Source organism: Brassica napus, chromosome A2 (assembly GCF_020379485.1).
Source record: "Brassica napus cultivar Da-Ae chromosome A2, Da-Ae, whole genome shotgun sequence".
NCBI lineage: Eukaryota > Viridiplantae > Streptophyta > Magnoliopsida > Brassicales > Brassicaceae > Brassica > Brassica napus.
In genome coordinates, this window is record NC_063435.1 from 9,910,342 (window position 1) to 9,925,690 (window position 15,349).

Below are 15,349 nucleotides of genomic sequence, written 5' to 3' on the forward strand. Positions count from 1 at the left end.
AGTGGTGCCGGTTCTTGGGTCGGGATAAGCTTTTATTTAGTACTTTAAAACTGTGTTTCGTTCCAAAGACTCGTATGCTAAACTGTTTTCTAAAGATTTTCCTAAGGTTTTAAGAAATAAAAGACTACAAGTTGGTTTTCTCATTTTCCTTAAGTTATGCATTTCAAAAAGGAGACAGTAAGGGTTACACAAGGAATGTCCAAAGGTAGACATGTGTACCCTTAATCCGTCCTGGGAACCCCAGAATGATCTGGGGAAGGGACGGATCTTTCAATCGTGTGGCGAGCAAGTGTTGTCGCTGAACAATGTTTTGACATCTGGTTTAGGCCTTGGGTTTTACATAGCTGATGTTGTTCAAGCTGCAATTTACCAAAAGCATAAAACCTTAGTTGATGTTAAAGACTAATATGAACATGTTGTAAACATATCAATGTCAGTTTTCTAAATGCTGGGACTTAAAGACAAGACAGCGAATGTAATACCAAAGTTGGATAAAAGTCATTCAAGTATCTACACTTCATTTTCGAGAGGCATCCTCGGAAAGTCCGTAGATTTTATATAAAGTGACGTTACTCGTTAGTGATATGCACATGCTATTTTAATAATTATGTACTAGGGTGCATGAGGAGGATCCAAAGCAAACCAACGAATCTTAGCTACACACACATAAGAAGAAGGTTTGATACATTATTTTGTTTAAAAAGTAGTTTGAATATCTTTTAAAATGATCTTCCAAGTATTTTTTTAGCATAAACTAACCCAACCAAGATTGTTTGGTGCTGAACTCTAAAGCCATAGCTTGGTATCCTCGTGTTAACCGATCTTGCTTCTTCCTTCTGGTGGTGGGATTTATGATAGATGCACACGTTTTTGGAATACAACTAATACTCATTTAATTATTATACTTGCAGTCAAGTAAATCTATTCTATTAAAACAATAACATGACTAAGGGTCTGACTGGTTCAACCGCAGCGGTTGCGGTTGCGGTTGCGGGAGTTTGCGGATGCGGGTGGTTGCGGTTTCTAGCGGTTTTAAGAGATTTGTACGACTGGTTCTGCGGTTAGAAATTGGTGCGTTTGCGTGATACTTATAACTGGTTAACTACCAAATGCAGCAAGTGGTTAAATAATAAATTAACAATATTTATATTTTATACAATTATAAAAATATCAAAAATAATAATATTATAATAAATATAAAAGTTATATTCATAAAGTTATACTTAAATTTTTTTAAAATTATAGAAAATATTTTTATTTTAAAGTTTTATAATATTAATTAAAATATAATAGATATATTTTAGCATTTTTATAATTCTAATTTAATTTTTTTATTTTTATTTTTATTTTTGTATTTATATTGTTTTGGAAAAAAAAGAAATTTTTTTATCCTCCCGCAACTGCCCGCAACCGCAAACGCTAGTTGGAACCAGCTTTTGAATTTATGAGGTTCAGAGCGATTTGGAGCGGTTTGAAGCGGTTTGAGCGATTGTTGCAAAACGCCAACAACCGCTACCAACCGCAAAAGCTGCGTTTGCGGGTGGTAACGGGAAAACCAGTCATACCCTAATTGATGTAAGGTTATGTCTACTTATTTATTTTCTTTATTTAAAGATAAAACAAAATGTATATATCACTTTTACGTAACCGTTTTCTCCTAATTAACTGTTTTCTCCTATTACAATATGATGCATTTTTATTTGATCGTGGACATATGAGGTGTTTAGTGGCTGACATACTTTCATTGATAATTTATAATATAATTTTTAATATAACCGCCTGTTCATATAACCCTAATATAACTGTCCTATTAATAACTAAACATATGTCTACTGTCATATATACACTTCGTTTTCCATATATTTATCGACTACTACCCTAATGTAACCGTTTGTTATCAATATGCAGTTCACCAATAATATAACTGTTCAATATTAGAGCGGGTGGGATTACATTTATTATTTAAGATAGTCAAGTCGATATTGTTTCTATATATAATTCATTAGCTATTAGCCTATTACGTCTTCATGTATCAAACAACGAAGTGTATATATGTTTTGATAAAGAGTTACTTGACATTTATTCTATTAAAATATGAATATAATCTATTGATATAGGGGTGGTCCAACTATTTTAATACAGTTATTAAAATTTCATATTAATCATTCAAGAGAAATATTTTATAAAGAAAAACATAAATATAACTAAAAACACAAATATAAAAATTAAATTTCTCAAAAATTACAAACAAAAAATATACCCACCCTTTTACGTAACGTAACCAAATATCTTAACCTTCCTTCTTTGTTCATGCATATGACAGGTATGCAATCCAGCTTGGTCTGAGAACGTAAAAAAGCTGTTTACCACGCACGGATACTCCCAAAACCAAGCCATAGCCTTGAAATAACTCACCATCTCCAAAGTAATAAATATCTCTGACTTTTCCAAAGTATATATGTGGTTAACTAGTCCAGAATGGAACTCTGATAGGTCGCACATAACGATGACAACTCTGACAGCTTACCTGACGGACAAACGTTTGAAATCGGAGCAGGAGCTGAAATCTTAAGGTTCTGGAATGTCTTCGCGTCCCTTGAATCTGAGGTAAAACCAAATCAACTTATCTGCATTAATGAACGATATTCTTAGAGAAAATATCATGCCTGGCTAATTGTTAGATCAAAACAACATGCGCTGGCTCAGTGGACTCGGCAGCTCTGAGGACAACATCAGTGTTCTCATCAGCTCCGCTAGACATTCCCACCGTCCATCCGTGAATTAGGGTCCCGGTCTGGCTGAGGGATTTCAGCGTGTGAATCAATTGGAATCTTGGAATTTAAGTTACTATAATAAATTTATTGTATGGTTTACAAATTTGAAGTTACTATTTAAGCTGCTCTACCATGTACCATAAGAGGAACATATATGTTGAAGGCTTTGCAACACCTGCACTTGGCAGAGTAAGAGGACTGGGTTAAAAACATAAAAAACCTCCAAAGAAGAAAAATGACCTGCTGAACAGGTTAAAAACAGTTTTTTTTTCAAAAAATAATTATTTAATTAATGAATAAACAAAAAAATTAATAAAAATTGAAAAATTAAACAAAAAACTCATAAATTTAAAAAAAGTGAGAAAAATAAATAACGATTTAGAAAATTAAATAAAAAATAACTAAACATTCAAAAATAAATAAGAACAAATTAAAATAGAGAAAAAATAATAATAAATTTCAAAAATTGAAAATTCAAAAAAGTCTTCTTTTATTTTCATTTCAAATATAATGTCGGAAATTATCATTGGAGATATGCCAAAAATCGTCATTGGAGATATGTCAGAAATAACGGTTTTTGGTATATCTCCAATGATACGGTTTTTGACATATCTCCAATGATAATTTCTGACATTATATTTGAAAATGAATGTTGAATTTTCATTTTTTTTTTTTGAAATTTATGATTTTTTTTATTTTTCTCCATTTTAAATTGATCTTATTTATTTTTTGAATTTTTTTGTTATTTTTTATTTAATTTTTTAAATCTTTATTTATTTTTTGAATTTTTTGAATTCATGAGTTTTTTGTTTAATTTTTCGATTTTTATTAATTGTTTTGTTTATTTTATTAATTAAATAATTATTTTATTGTTTTTAACCTGTTCAGCCGGTCATTTTTCTTCTTTGGAGGTTTTTTATGATAAAAATGTCACTTTGAAGGTTAAAAGTGTTAGTGAAAAAAGTTGAAGGTTTAAAGTGCTAGTAAGTGACACTTTCAATGTTTTTTATGCGATTTTCCCTTTTTCAAAGTATATATGTGGTTAACTGGTCCAGAATGGAACTCTGATAGGTCGCACATAACGATGACAACTCTGACAGCTTACCTGACGGACAAACGTTTGAAATCGGAGCAGGAGCTGAAATCTTAAGGTTCTGGAATGTCTTCGCGTCCCTTGAATCTGAGGTAAAACCAAATCAACTTATCTGCATTAATGAACGATATTCTTAGAGAAAATATCATGCCTGGCTAATTGTTAGATCAAAACAACATGCACTGGCTCAGTGGACTCGGCAGCGCTGAGGACAACATCAGTGTTCTCATCAGCTCCGCTAGACATTACCACCGTCCATCCGTGAATTAGGGTCCCGGTCTGACTGAGGGTTTTCAGCGTGTGAATCAATTGGAATCTTGGAATTTAAGTTACTATAATAAATTTATTGTATGGTTTACAAATTTTAAGTTACTATTTAAGCGTGCTCTACCATGTACCATAAGAGGAGCATATATGTTGAAGGCTTTGCAACAGCTGCACTTGGCAGAGTAAGAGGACTGGGTGTACGAGCACCTTCGTGTGGCGAGCAAGTGTTGTCGGTGAACAATGTTTTGATATCTTGTTTAGGCCTTGGGTTTTACAAAGCTGATGTTGTTCAAGCTGCAATTTACCAAAAGCATAAAACCTTAGTTGATGTTAAAGACTAATATGAACATGTTGTAAACATATCAATGTCAGTTTTCTAAATGCTGGGACTTAAAAACAAGACAGCGAATGTAATACCAAAGTTGGATAAAAGTCATTCAAGTATCTACACTTCATTTTCGAGAGGCATCCTCGGAAAGTCCGTAGATTTTATATAAAGTGACGTTACTCGTTAGTGATATGCACATGCTATTTTAATAATTATATACTAGGGTGCATGAGGATCCAAAGCAAACCAACGAATCTTGACTTCAGTCTTCCTCACATAGTCACATGCTTGCATATTTTATCTACTTTCTGCCACGTTTTTATAATTACCTCTTAATCATATAAATAATACACCTGATTCAACTTTGTATCTCTACATAAATGCCTAAGCAGTATCAAAGATACATAACTCACACCTTAATTATAAAAATGTCGTTTCATTTTCCTAAACACCTAAGATGATTGGTTGGATTGTAAGAGGTGACTTTAGCTTTAATTTTCATCTACAACTTTAAAAACTATCAATCATGTTTTATATTGATTTTTAAAGCTACAACCAAACAAATAAAGCTACAGTAAATAAACAAAAAAAAAACTGTAAAAATCATATTTTCTAAAACTTCATTTTTTTCTAACCGTGAAAATTTTTAAAAATACATCTCTTAAAGCTAAATCAGAAAAATTTACAAAGTAAATTTTAAAGTAATTTTTGTACAGTTGCAGTTCAACCAATCAACCTCTTGTTTGTTTTAATCGCAAACACCACGTCTCTAACTGAACATAACCCAAAACCCAAAATCTCATACCTTTGTAATTCCGATCTTCATAGACAACAAAACCTACATCTACTACACCAACATGACTGTCGGCCAGCCACCACTTGTCGTTAAACTAGTCGTAGAACTTGGTGGCTCAGCCTTATTTTTCCAATGCGACAGGATCGGCTATAACTCAACCACCTTGTGGGTCCCCTGGCTGCATACAAACTAAAGATCGATGCACCACTTGTTCTAGCGCTCCCTTTGGCCTACCTGCAGAAACGACGTGTATCTCTAAAGTCAATTCCGACTTAGCCTTCACCGGCAACATCAGTCATCTACTCAACCACGATGTGATCATAAGCTATACGTCACCGTCAGCTTACTTAACTCCCAAACTCGCAGTGAGGACGCGTCTCACTTGTGTAGATGTCTTTGAGGACTCTGGCTGGTCAGATCTTCCAAATGGTGCTAACAGTATTCTCGGGCTGGCTGATAGCTCTATGTCTTTTGTTAAAAGCCTCGAGTCTTCTTACAAGATACCCTTCAAAGTAGCTCTTTGTTTACCTTCTAAGCCTAAAAATAATTCCGGGAGTGTTTACATCGGCGGCAGCCCATATTTGCTGCCGCCGGACCATAGAGATGTCAAGGGTTATTAGTCTCCACTCCTCTTGTCTCAATCCCGGAGAACGGGGTGGATAACTATTACATTGATGTGAAATCTATCGAAGTCAACGGAAATAAACTCTCCTTTAATCAAGATTTTCTGACTTTTAACAAAACGACTCATTGGAGAGGCACAAAGATCAGCAGCATAATTCCATACACTCTCTTGTAGACTTCCATCTACAAAGCTCTTGTTAAAGCCTTCGTTAGGAAGGCTCAGCGTAAAGCCGTGTATCCCTTCCGTGATTGCTTTAGTTACAAAAGTTTTGGAGGAAAGTCTTTTCTTGGAAAGAAGACTCCGGTGATCAATTTTGTTTTGGGAGGAGGAGCCAAGTGGGATATCTACGGAACAAACTCGCTTGTAATGGTGAACAAGACCATTATGTGTTTAGCGTTTATTGATGCTGGAAATGATCCGAGATTTCCGATTGAGATAGGAGGATATCAAATGGACAATCATCTAGTTGAGTTTGATTTTGAGGCCTAAACTTTTTCATTCACTTCTTCGCTTTTGCGTCACAATGCATCGTGTAGTCGAATGTGATGATTTTTAATAAATCTTGTTACTCTTGTTGTTGTTCATTTTAAGTTTAGGTTACTAAAATCCATAATAAAAATTACCAAACAAAACGAGTTAAAACGAAAATATAAGACAATAAATAGATCGAAAACTATTAAATAAATAGACGAATAAGTAGAGTCAAGATGTGATCTCTTTCTTTAACTTAATAAAATATCCAGTCAAGGTCTGATCTTTTTCTTTAACTTAATAAAATATCTCATATTAGAAAAGGTTTATTTATGATTTTTGAGTCATAGGTTAAAACCATATAAGACTGTTTTGTATCAGCCAAAAGAGAATCTACAAACTCAACATCTACCGTATACCGTCGAAACTCTATAAAAATCTAAAAATATTTTATTAGAAGAATAAGTGTGTAGATTATATAAAAGCTTGTCGGAGTTTATCTTCATACATTTTCATATATGTGAATGTATTTTTTTTAGTGGTGATCAGAAGTGTCTATTTATAGAAGAGATTTACCAAGCTTAGTCATAAGTAACCTAGACATGTGTTGTTAATTTTACTAAGTTTTAGTTTTTTATCACCGAGTTATTTTGGACCAGTCATCAAGTGTCTTATCTTAGCCATTTGTCACCAAAAGTAACTTAACTTAGTCATCAACTTAGTTTAAAATTTTACTCAACTTATGGACTTATAAAATGAGGTGGTTATCCTCCATATAAAATCTAACGTTTTACTCAGTTCATTTGACTTACAAAATGTGGTCCAACATTTAGCTATGTATAACAAGATCATATATGCGCTATCAACTACAAGAACTATAGATGATTGATTACCCATCGACCTCATTTATTAACAATGTCATTTTTTTACTTCATCTCTCTTCCATGTATGGTGCTTTAGTTTAGTTTCCTTTTGTGGTGTTGAGCTCGTCCCCAAGCTTCAGTCCAAGCGACCATTCCATTTGCAAGCTTGAAAAAGTAAGGATAAAGTTCCCCAAGTTTCTTCTTCATGGGCTTTAGCTAGTTTGAGGTAGCATTGGTTCATAGAGGTTCATTATTTTGATAGTATTACTGACTGAAAGAAAGGAGCAGCTTCTTCCTGCCAGAATATCCCATCAAATTTCTTCTTCATATTTCTGAATGTTTTCAGTCTCATCATCGCATAATATAGCGTTGTTGCATCTACGTCATCCATTTAATAACACAAGCAACCTTGACCACAAATATCTGCCAAGAATCTCTTCCTTGAAGGTCCTATAAGCATAGGTGCATGAAACAATGCTATGCTCTTCTTAGCCATTCCTTCCCGGATTTTATAACAAACCCATGAATAAATCTAAACTACGATATATTCTCTTTAAACCCCAATTCCTGGGTCGTAATCCTCCTAGCTGGATTCCAAGAGATTTTTGCATCTTTTCTGTCAAATAAAGCTCTGAAGCAACATCATTGCATACATCATTATTCATTGTGCTGCAATTTATCTTTGGTTTGCCATAATACATGGATCTCCTCTAACGTGCATGACCATATAAGAAACATCAGAATAAACATCGTTTTTCCTTCAAATAGAAAACTGGCAAAAAAACTTGCCTTTCTAGCAACTCTACTTTCTGATTCAGCATCTAATCCAAGTAGAGAGTTATCATCCTGTGAACTGAGAAAGGCAGTTTGAATCTGAGGTCCTTTTGTTTCCGGCTCAACGGTCTGCCTTTGCTTTCGGGATCTCTGTTCTCCCTCACATCTGCTAGTTTCCAAATACATATCTCTGATTCTGCATCTACAGACTCCAAGAGCAACACTGTGCTCTTCTTCACTGTTTTCCTCGAGTTTGTTTCCTCCTTGTAGCTTACTGTCATAGGCATCTCCTTGAATCGGTGCAAGTCCTCTGGAACTTTCAGCAGTCTCTCTGCTCCTGGAGATGATACCTTCACAGTAAACACCAATACATGATCAAATCTTTGAACAAAATGATGTGATTCATGGGGAAAGACTATTATTATTATTACACCTCGAGGGCCAGATCCTCTGGGACTACTTTTGCATCCCCTGCATCATCTAATCTCTTCTTATATTCTCGACTAAATTCCTCAAGCTCGTCCATGCTAGGACATCCATATCTTTACACAAGGAATAAAGCTTTACTTAAGTTTCTGAAACGTATTGCTTTCGTGATGGCTATATATATATATATATATAGGAAAAGGGAAGGATAATTATTACTCATGAGAGGGTTTGTCAAGTCTGATGTATATATATCCACGAGGAGAAGTTCTGAAAGCAAACAGTTGCAGATCTTTATCAGACTCCTTCAGAACTTGGGAAGCAATAGAGAGAACACTTTCACCCCATGGCACACCTCGAAGAACAACCCCACCACCATCTCCTCCATCGCCAAGCTGTAAAATAGAACAAAAATTAACTAAAACGTAATCTCTAAGAAGAAGAAGAAGAATGGGAAAGAGAAACTACCTTAGCTTCAACTTCATACTCTTCTTCTTCCCAATCATCTATGACCTCCACATCCTCAGTTGTTTTATCTGCCAAAGGATGTGGTAAAGCGCTTGTAAGGAGGGACAAGACAAGGAAACATAGAGGATCAATGACGCAAATTTGCAAACTCCATTGTAACACATCAAGAAACAGTGGAAAGACAAAAGAAGATAACTTTAGGCAGGAGACATTTTAACAAACACCTTGAAGACACAGAGGAAGGCAAAACCTATTGATAAACCGTAAAACCCAGAAAGGGAAGACGCAATCAAATAAGAAGAGAAGGTTTGATCTTTCTTCTTACATTCAAAAGTGTCTTCTTCGTGGCCACTTTTAAGGGACGCTTTCGGCGGTGGAACAGAAGGAGGAGAAGAGGAGGAGGAGGAGGAGGATGAAAAAAAATAAAACTTTGAGAAGGGAGAAGAGCGAGGAAGAGTGGCGAGGGTTGTTGTTGTCTGTGGAAGTAAGGACGAAGAAGAGAAGGTCCTCTTAACGGAGGAAACGGCCGGTGAGGTTAAACGGCGAGAAGCTCGCAACAGAGCAGCTGCTATCAGACTTTGGTATCTCGTCATGTCTCCTCCAATACAATTTGTCACAATAAAAGTCTCATCTTATGTTGAAAGGGTTTAGGGTTTATTCTTGTTATTACACAAGAAAGTAAAGCATGCCCTTGTGTCCACTAAATCTCTAGCAGATTTGCCTATGAGATTGATTACAAAACGATTTATTTTTTTACATATTTAAATGAAAACGATTTTAAAAAAACGAACTATCATTTAATTTTATCAAATATATTATCAATTCTTGAAAAGTCACTCTCAAATTAGCAAATTTGTATACTTATTGAAACAACCTAAATAATACCAAACAGTATATGGACTAAAATATGAACAGAAACAAGATTAGAGGCGAAGAATAGTGCGAAGAGTATCGCACAGATTCTGAATGGTTTGCTGCTCCTGCGTTGCTTGCATTTCCTGCAGCGGCATCTCCTCGTAACACCTGCGTTTTCAATGGGTAGGTAGGTGAAACAAAAGAAATTAAGAAAGTAATATGAGCTTAGTTGGCTAGCATATACGTACGCTCTGTGGTAGGCTAAAACTTGTGCAAGATTCATCAGAGGAGGGCTTGACGTCAGTCTCTGGTATACACTTGGAGGTAGCGGCATCTGCATTCCATTTCAATAACCACACATGTAAACATTATTATGATTCACGTCATATAGTGTTCGAGAGGTTTAAGTTGGACCTCGTTTTGTCCTCTTCGTCCCTTTTTGGATTGGGGATCAGAAGTAAAGAGCTCCTGAAGTGCTTCAACGGCTACACTTCCATTCCCGTCCTGTTGCATGCCTCCGATCATGTTCTCTGACAAGAGTGCTATTGGTGATATATCTGTCGCTCTCAAGAATGGTATCGGTACTGTGTTTCCAGCTGCGTATATTGACCATAACTGCCATGTGCCAATCATTCAAGTCATGACAACATATCAGCAAAGGAAAAGAGCTTTTAACCCTACAAAGCTTAACTGACCTTATCTTGTAAAGCAAAAGCTTTCTTGCCAACAGTTTCATTCTTCAAGGTACTGCCACTTGCATCACTGCCACCTTCGGTCTGTGTTCCAGATATGTTACTCAGCCTCGTTTTATGCTCAATGGTTGACAAAGTTCCCCGTGAAGTTGAGGTTTCAACTGCAACGTCAGTAGTAGGAAGATTATTTCTTTCATGGATCCTAGTTACTTCTTCTCCGGAGAACCCAACAGAAGCGCGATCAACCTTAGAAGAAGAAGATTCTTTCTCTTTGGCAAGTTGAGACCCTGAGTGGATCTCGTCTGCCTCATCCTCACCGTGAAAGATCATAGTTCCAAAATCACCACCTGAGTACATGAACCAGTGAAAACATAAAGTAGATTCGTTTTGCAAAATTATGATGGAAAAAAAAATTAACAATAGCATATCCAAGCTGTGTGCAAACAAGGCTGATGAAGAGTCATCAAAGCATCAACATCTCAGAGTTTACTATATACATCGCCAAGAAAATGCAGTCAAAAATTTTCATGATGGTTAGGAAATGCAAATTGCCAACTTGTAGATTACTACATAACATGCTAAGGTTTGTAGAACAGTTTCGAGAACCATAATCACTAGTCAACAACAGCAACACACCATTCAGTTGGATTACTAAGGTTACAGTTTGCAATATGGCCTTAGATAGTCATGCATGTAATACTTGCCTTCTCCAGTCAAGGCGGTGTTGCTGGATATATGCTGCGGATTCAGGGAGCATGCTGGAGGTTCTTCGGTATATGGAACAGTAATTTTCATCTCTTCACTTGATTTTAGACCCAGTGTTGACTGTTACAAGATTATAGTATAATTTAGACAACTATATCTTGCAAAGATATTAGGAAAGAAGAGCGGGTTGACTAAGAGAGAGATGACTCTTTGAGAAAAACTCAATACATACAGTGTCCTCTGAAGAAGCTGCAACTTTTTGCGCTTGCAGAGCCATTGAAGCTCTGATTTGTCTAGACTTCTCAATCTTTGCCGACATTGCAGAAGCCCCAGTTTTACATCTCTGAATAAATTTGTGCTGAATTTAAAACAAAAGAGTGAACGGTATCAGAACAACACATAGATCTCAAACATTAAATGGCATATTAGTTATGAAAGTGATGGTAATTTTGACAACTAAAGCTGAATATATCCTGATATTGACAAGAACAAGTCAAATTTAGCTGGAAAGAAAGAAAAGGAGAGAATAGAGATACGCATACCACTGATCTTTAACGTAACGCAAAAGATTAGCATAGCTTACCTTAAGCATCTCATCTGCAGTTGGGCGAAGACGTGGTTCCTTTGTGAGGCACTTCGCAACAAAATCATGAAAGACCAGGGACCTGCAGAGGGTAGCAACCAACAGTTGAGTGCGGTATGAGATATTGCAAAGACCTCTACTAAGCTTCAGAGTTCTTCTAGGTTATAAATGAACGCTGTCAACCTTATAAGGTACTGAATGCACTTGTATGAGCCTTAACGACAACCAATGTGACAATTCCCAAGAGGTTCAAGACATACCATTTTTCTTTATCTTCAAGCATTGGAGCTGGCTCGATCGATATCATGAACAAAACCTAGCAAAAATGGATGTCTAAAATGAGATATTAAATAACGACAATAGCACGATGTGATTAAAGGGTTCTCAGACGAACAACTTAGTAGGCCACCAAGTAAGCAAACAAGCGAATATTCCCCTCTTTTACCTAACTTTTCACCACTAACCAACCAAGAGAAGGCCTTTAAAGAGCATTTCAAGACCTCCATTTCCTAGACTAACAACTCACATGTTTATGGAAAAGTTCTTAAAAGGTCTATACAGATTCCATTTCAACTCATAGTGAAAAACTTCACAAACCCAGCTCCTTGGTATTAGTTTCAAAACAGACGAACCCAAATCGCTTAAAACAAGAGTTAATGAACGGTCTGAAGCCAACCATATTTATAGAGACCCTTGAAACGAAGCCAAATTGAACCGATGTGCAATTCATTGTTATAGGTTTGGCTTCAAGACCAGATTCACTTCATTCCAATTTTCCGAAAAGAGAAAGAAAGCAACAGAAGAAAAGCCTGGCTGTAGATCAATTTTCTCATCCTATAGTCAGCAAAGTATCTTTTCACTTGGAAACATAATAATAAAAGCAAGATGACTTAATATAACAACCCTCATCGGATGAACTGCTGATCTTGGAGGAAGCCCCTGTAAACAGCAAGAGTAAATGTCAATAGGCAACCATAGGATGATTAAGAATGAAATATGGAAGACGCGAGTGATGGGACGAGGGGTCAAGAGTGTTAATCGAAATGTACAAGAATTTTCTTCATTTTTTTCATAACATTTCAGGTGAGTGACTCAGTACAGCTAAACTGCCAACTACAACACAACTGTAGTCCTAAGAGAGGTAATTTCAAATTACCTCTGCCATCTCAATTGCTGAAACACCAAGAGCCCATACATCAACCTGTAATAAAGAGTCCAAATGTCATCTAGGAGTAAAACAGAAAATCCTTGATTCTACTCTCTCGGATAATTGTGCAGCTAGCTATAGTTTCTAAATGCCTATATATCAGACGCAAAATTTCCTCTAAAAACAAGATCCGGTAGAACTGGTTCGCACAACCATTTTCAGTAAAACATTAATTACTTTCTTAAAGAGATATAATACTACATTTAGTAGTACTGAAGCCTAAATTTCAGGATTCAGGAGTATACCATTACATCAGTTCTATAATCCGAAGTTTAGTACATTGATCGAAAACTTTGAGTTACCAGACCAAATTATTGTCAAATAGAACACATACCTTCCCATCATAACGGTTTTCCTGAATAACCTCCGGAGCCATCCAATGCGGAGTCCCAATGAACTTTAAGCAAGAGAAACATTAAAGAATCCCACCATCAGGCACAAAAACCTCTTAGGGTAATTTCCCAATCGATCAAAGGCATCTTGATGAATAAACCAAAGCAAACTTTACTCGTTAGGTCTTTACCGTGTTTCGCTTCGACATAGTCCGCGTAAGTTGAGCCGCAACTCCAAAGTCACCTGTAAAGATCAAAGTAGCAAACTTTAGAATCGGCATGCAACAGCAAAGCCATAAATAACTTCTAATTAACAACTGATAAGGCAACGCAAGATTTGAAGCTTGAAAGCATGAAAGCATGAAAGCCACATGGGTAATAGAAACAACATATGTTAATGCCACTCTTCAAAGAGGTAGTAGATATATAATTCTCCAAGCTAACTTACCGAGTTTGACCTCTCCTTGTTCGGTCAACAAGATATTTCCACCCTTAATATCTCTATGGACTTTGAATATTGAATGCAGGTAAGCAAGGCCCTACATATAAGACGTAAATACAAATAGAAGTATTAAGGCCTGTGACAAGTTGAAACAGATGTGCTCAAGCGAATACACCAGCATCAAATACAGGAAACTATAATCAGTTTTCTTCATCAATGCTTATAGCCATTCTATAAAGTGAAAAAAAGTGACACCTTCAAAGCCTCTCGACAAATATATGCAATCTGATACTCCTCCAATGCCTCCTCAGTAACATTCATCACATCAACAACGCTTCCACCTCCACAATACTCCATCACTATCTGCCAGAAGACAAAAATTAGTAACTAGAGAGACTGTATTTTCAAAACGGAAACAAACTGATTTCAAACAGTAAGAGCAGCTCTATCTAACAAGATAACCAAGCTAATGGCCCCATATGCTCACCCAAAGATAATCTTCTCCTTGGTAACTCCCAAGGTAACGGACAACATTTGGATGATTACACTGCTGCAGCATCTCAATTTCCCCACGAATCTCTTCATAGCCCTCCTCCTGTTAAAACAAGATGTTGAATCACATTGAGTGGATTAGCAACTGAGGCATTCTAACTTAGGCCAATGACAAAGCTATTCATTACCCCTTCAGTAAGTGAAATGACTTTAACAGCAACAATCTCAGACGTTTTCAAATCTCTTGCCTTGTAAACAGATCCATATGATCCTTTCCCTGCCAATACCAAATTCGATACAGTAAGCAAAAAAAACTAACTTCTGAACCTTTGCAACTAGTAACGTTACCAAGTTCATTGAGGAACTCGTATTTGGTGGTTGGATCTTCTCGAGTAATGCTATCCGGAAGAGACGTCGTCGACATCTTACTATTCTGCTGCTGCATTCTCCGATGTGACGACGGAGACGAAGGCCGAGACTTACGGTTCTTCTTACCACCGAAGCTTGATTCCTGCATACTCGCCACCGCTCTTCCCATAGTTGACAAATCCATCTCCTTCTCCTTCTCCTTCCCCTTCTTAGACGAAGGCTTCACAACGAAGGTACCAAACTCTTCCTCCTCGGAAGATTCCTCATCGGCTATCCTCCGGGGAGGACTGGCTGCCACTCGCGGCTTCGACGAGCTGTGACTATCCCGATCCTTCTTCACAATCATCGTGCCGAAGTCTCCATCGTCTTCGTCGTCGTAGTCGAGCGACGCGCCGCCTCCGAAATCCTTGGGAAGACGCTTGAGAAGAGGGGGGAGGAAAGAGTCGTCGTCGTCGTCTTCATCTCCGCCGCCGTCAGTGTCGCCCTTGTAGACCGTTGTGGCGTATAAATCGACGTTTTCGTCGTCTTCGTCGTCCTCGGCCTTGGGCTTGCGTTTGCTGTCTTGATCGGAATCGGAGTCGGAGTGGACTACGAAGGTGGAGTAAATATCGGGTTTGGGATCGGGTTGCCGGGTCCGACGAGATCTCGGCGAGTTCTGATCCATGATGGTGGCTCTACCGTTGTCGCCGGAGACAGAGTAAAGAGTGCTGCTGCTCGTGATTAAATTATTGGGGGAAAATGCGATTTATAAGAAAACAAATATTCCACGCTGGAATATTATTTGCTT

General features: G+C 37.0%; 3 protein-coding genes across 4 annotated transcripts; 1 reads left to right on the forward strand and 2 right to left on the reverse strand.

The window, feature by feature from the left end:
• The first annotated feature begins 3,284 nt into the window (after window positions 1–3,284).
• Window positions 3,285–6,372, forward strand: LOC106410226 (probable aspartic proteinase GIP1). Its single transcript, XM_048752194.1, has 3 exons — window positions 3,285–3,354; window positions 5,400–5,770; window positions 6,058–6,372. The coding sequence occupies exons 1-3, from the start codon at window positions 3,285–3,287 to the stop codon at window positions 6,370–6,372; spliced, it is 756 nt and encodes a 251-aa protein (XP_048608151.1).
• Window positions 6,373–7,841: 1,469 nt separating this feature from the next.
• Window positions 7,842–9,528, reverse strand: LOC106420479. Its single transcript, XM_013861323.3, has 5 exons — window positions 9,211–9,528; window positions 8,886–8,953; window positions 8,637–8,812; window positions 8,425–8,533; window positions 7,842–8,341 (listed from the first exon to the last, which is right to left on the reverse strand). Exons 1-5 carry the CDS (start codon window positions 9,476–9,478, stop codon window positions 8,039–8,041), a joined length of 924 nt encoding a protein of 307 aa, XP_013716777.2. The 5' UTR covers window positions 9,479–9,528; the 3' UTR covers window positions 7,842–8,038.
• A 132-nt stretch (window positions 9,529–9,660) lies between these two features.
• Window positions 9,661–15,338, reverse strand: LOC106393531 (serine/threonine-protein kinase 3/4). Of its 2 annotated transcripts, XM_013834226.3 has the most exons (17): window positions 14,542–15,338; window positions 14,382–14,470; window positions 14,189–14,296; window positions 13,957–14,064; window positions 13,708–13,798; window positions 13,451–13,503; window positions 13,262–13,324; window positions 12,877–12,921; window positions 12,624–12,659; window positions 11,981–12,036; window positions 11,721–11,802; window positions 11,370–11,495; window positions 11,137–11,257; window positions 10,436–10,779; window positions 10,155–10,355; window positions 9,989–10,074; window positions 9,661–9,908 (listed from the first exon to the last, which is right to left on the reverse strand). In XM_013834226.3, exons 1-17 carry the CDS (start codon window positions 15,224–15,226, stop codon window positions 9,809–9,811), a joined length of 2,394 nt encoding a protein of 797 aa, XP_013689680.2. In that variant the 5' UTR covers window positions 15,227–15,338; the 3' UTR covers window positions 9,661–9,808. The 2 variants fall into 2 exon arrangements, with proteins under 2 accessions (XP_013689680.2, XP_048611652.1); XM_048755695.1 differs by lacking the exon at window positions 9,989–10,074 and having other exon boundaries at window positions 9,661–9,895; window positions 14,542–15,298.
• Between the last annotated feature and the right edge of the window lie 11 nt (window positions 15,339–15,349).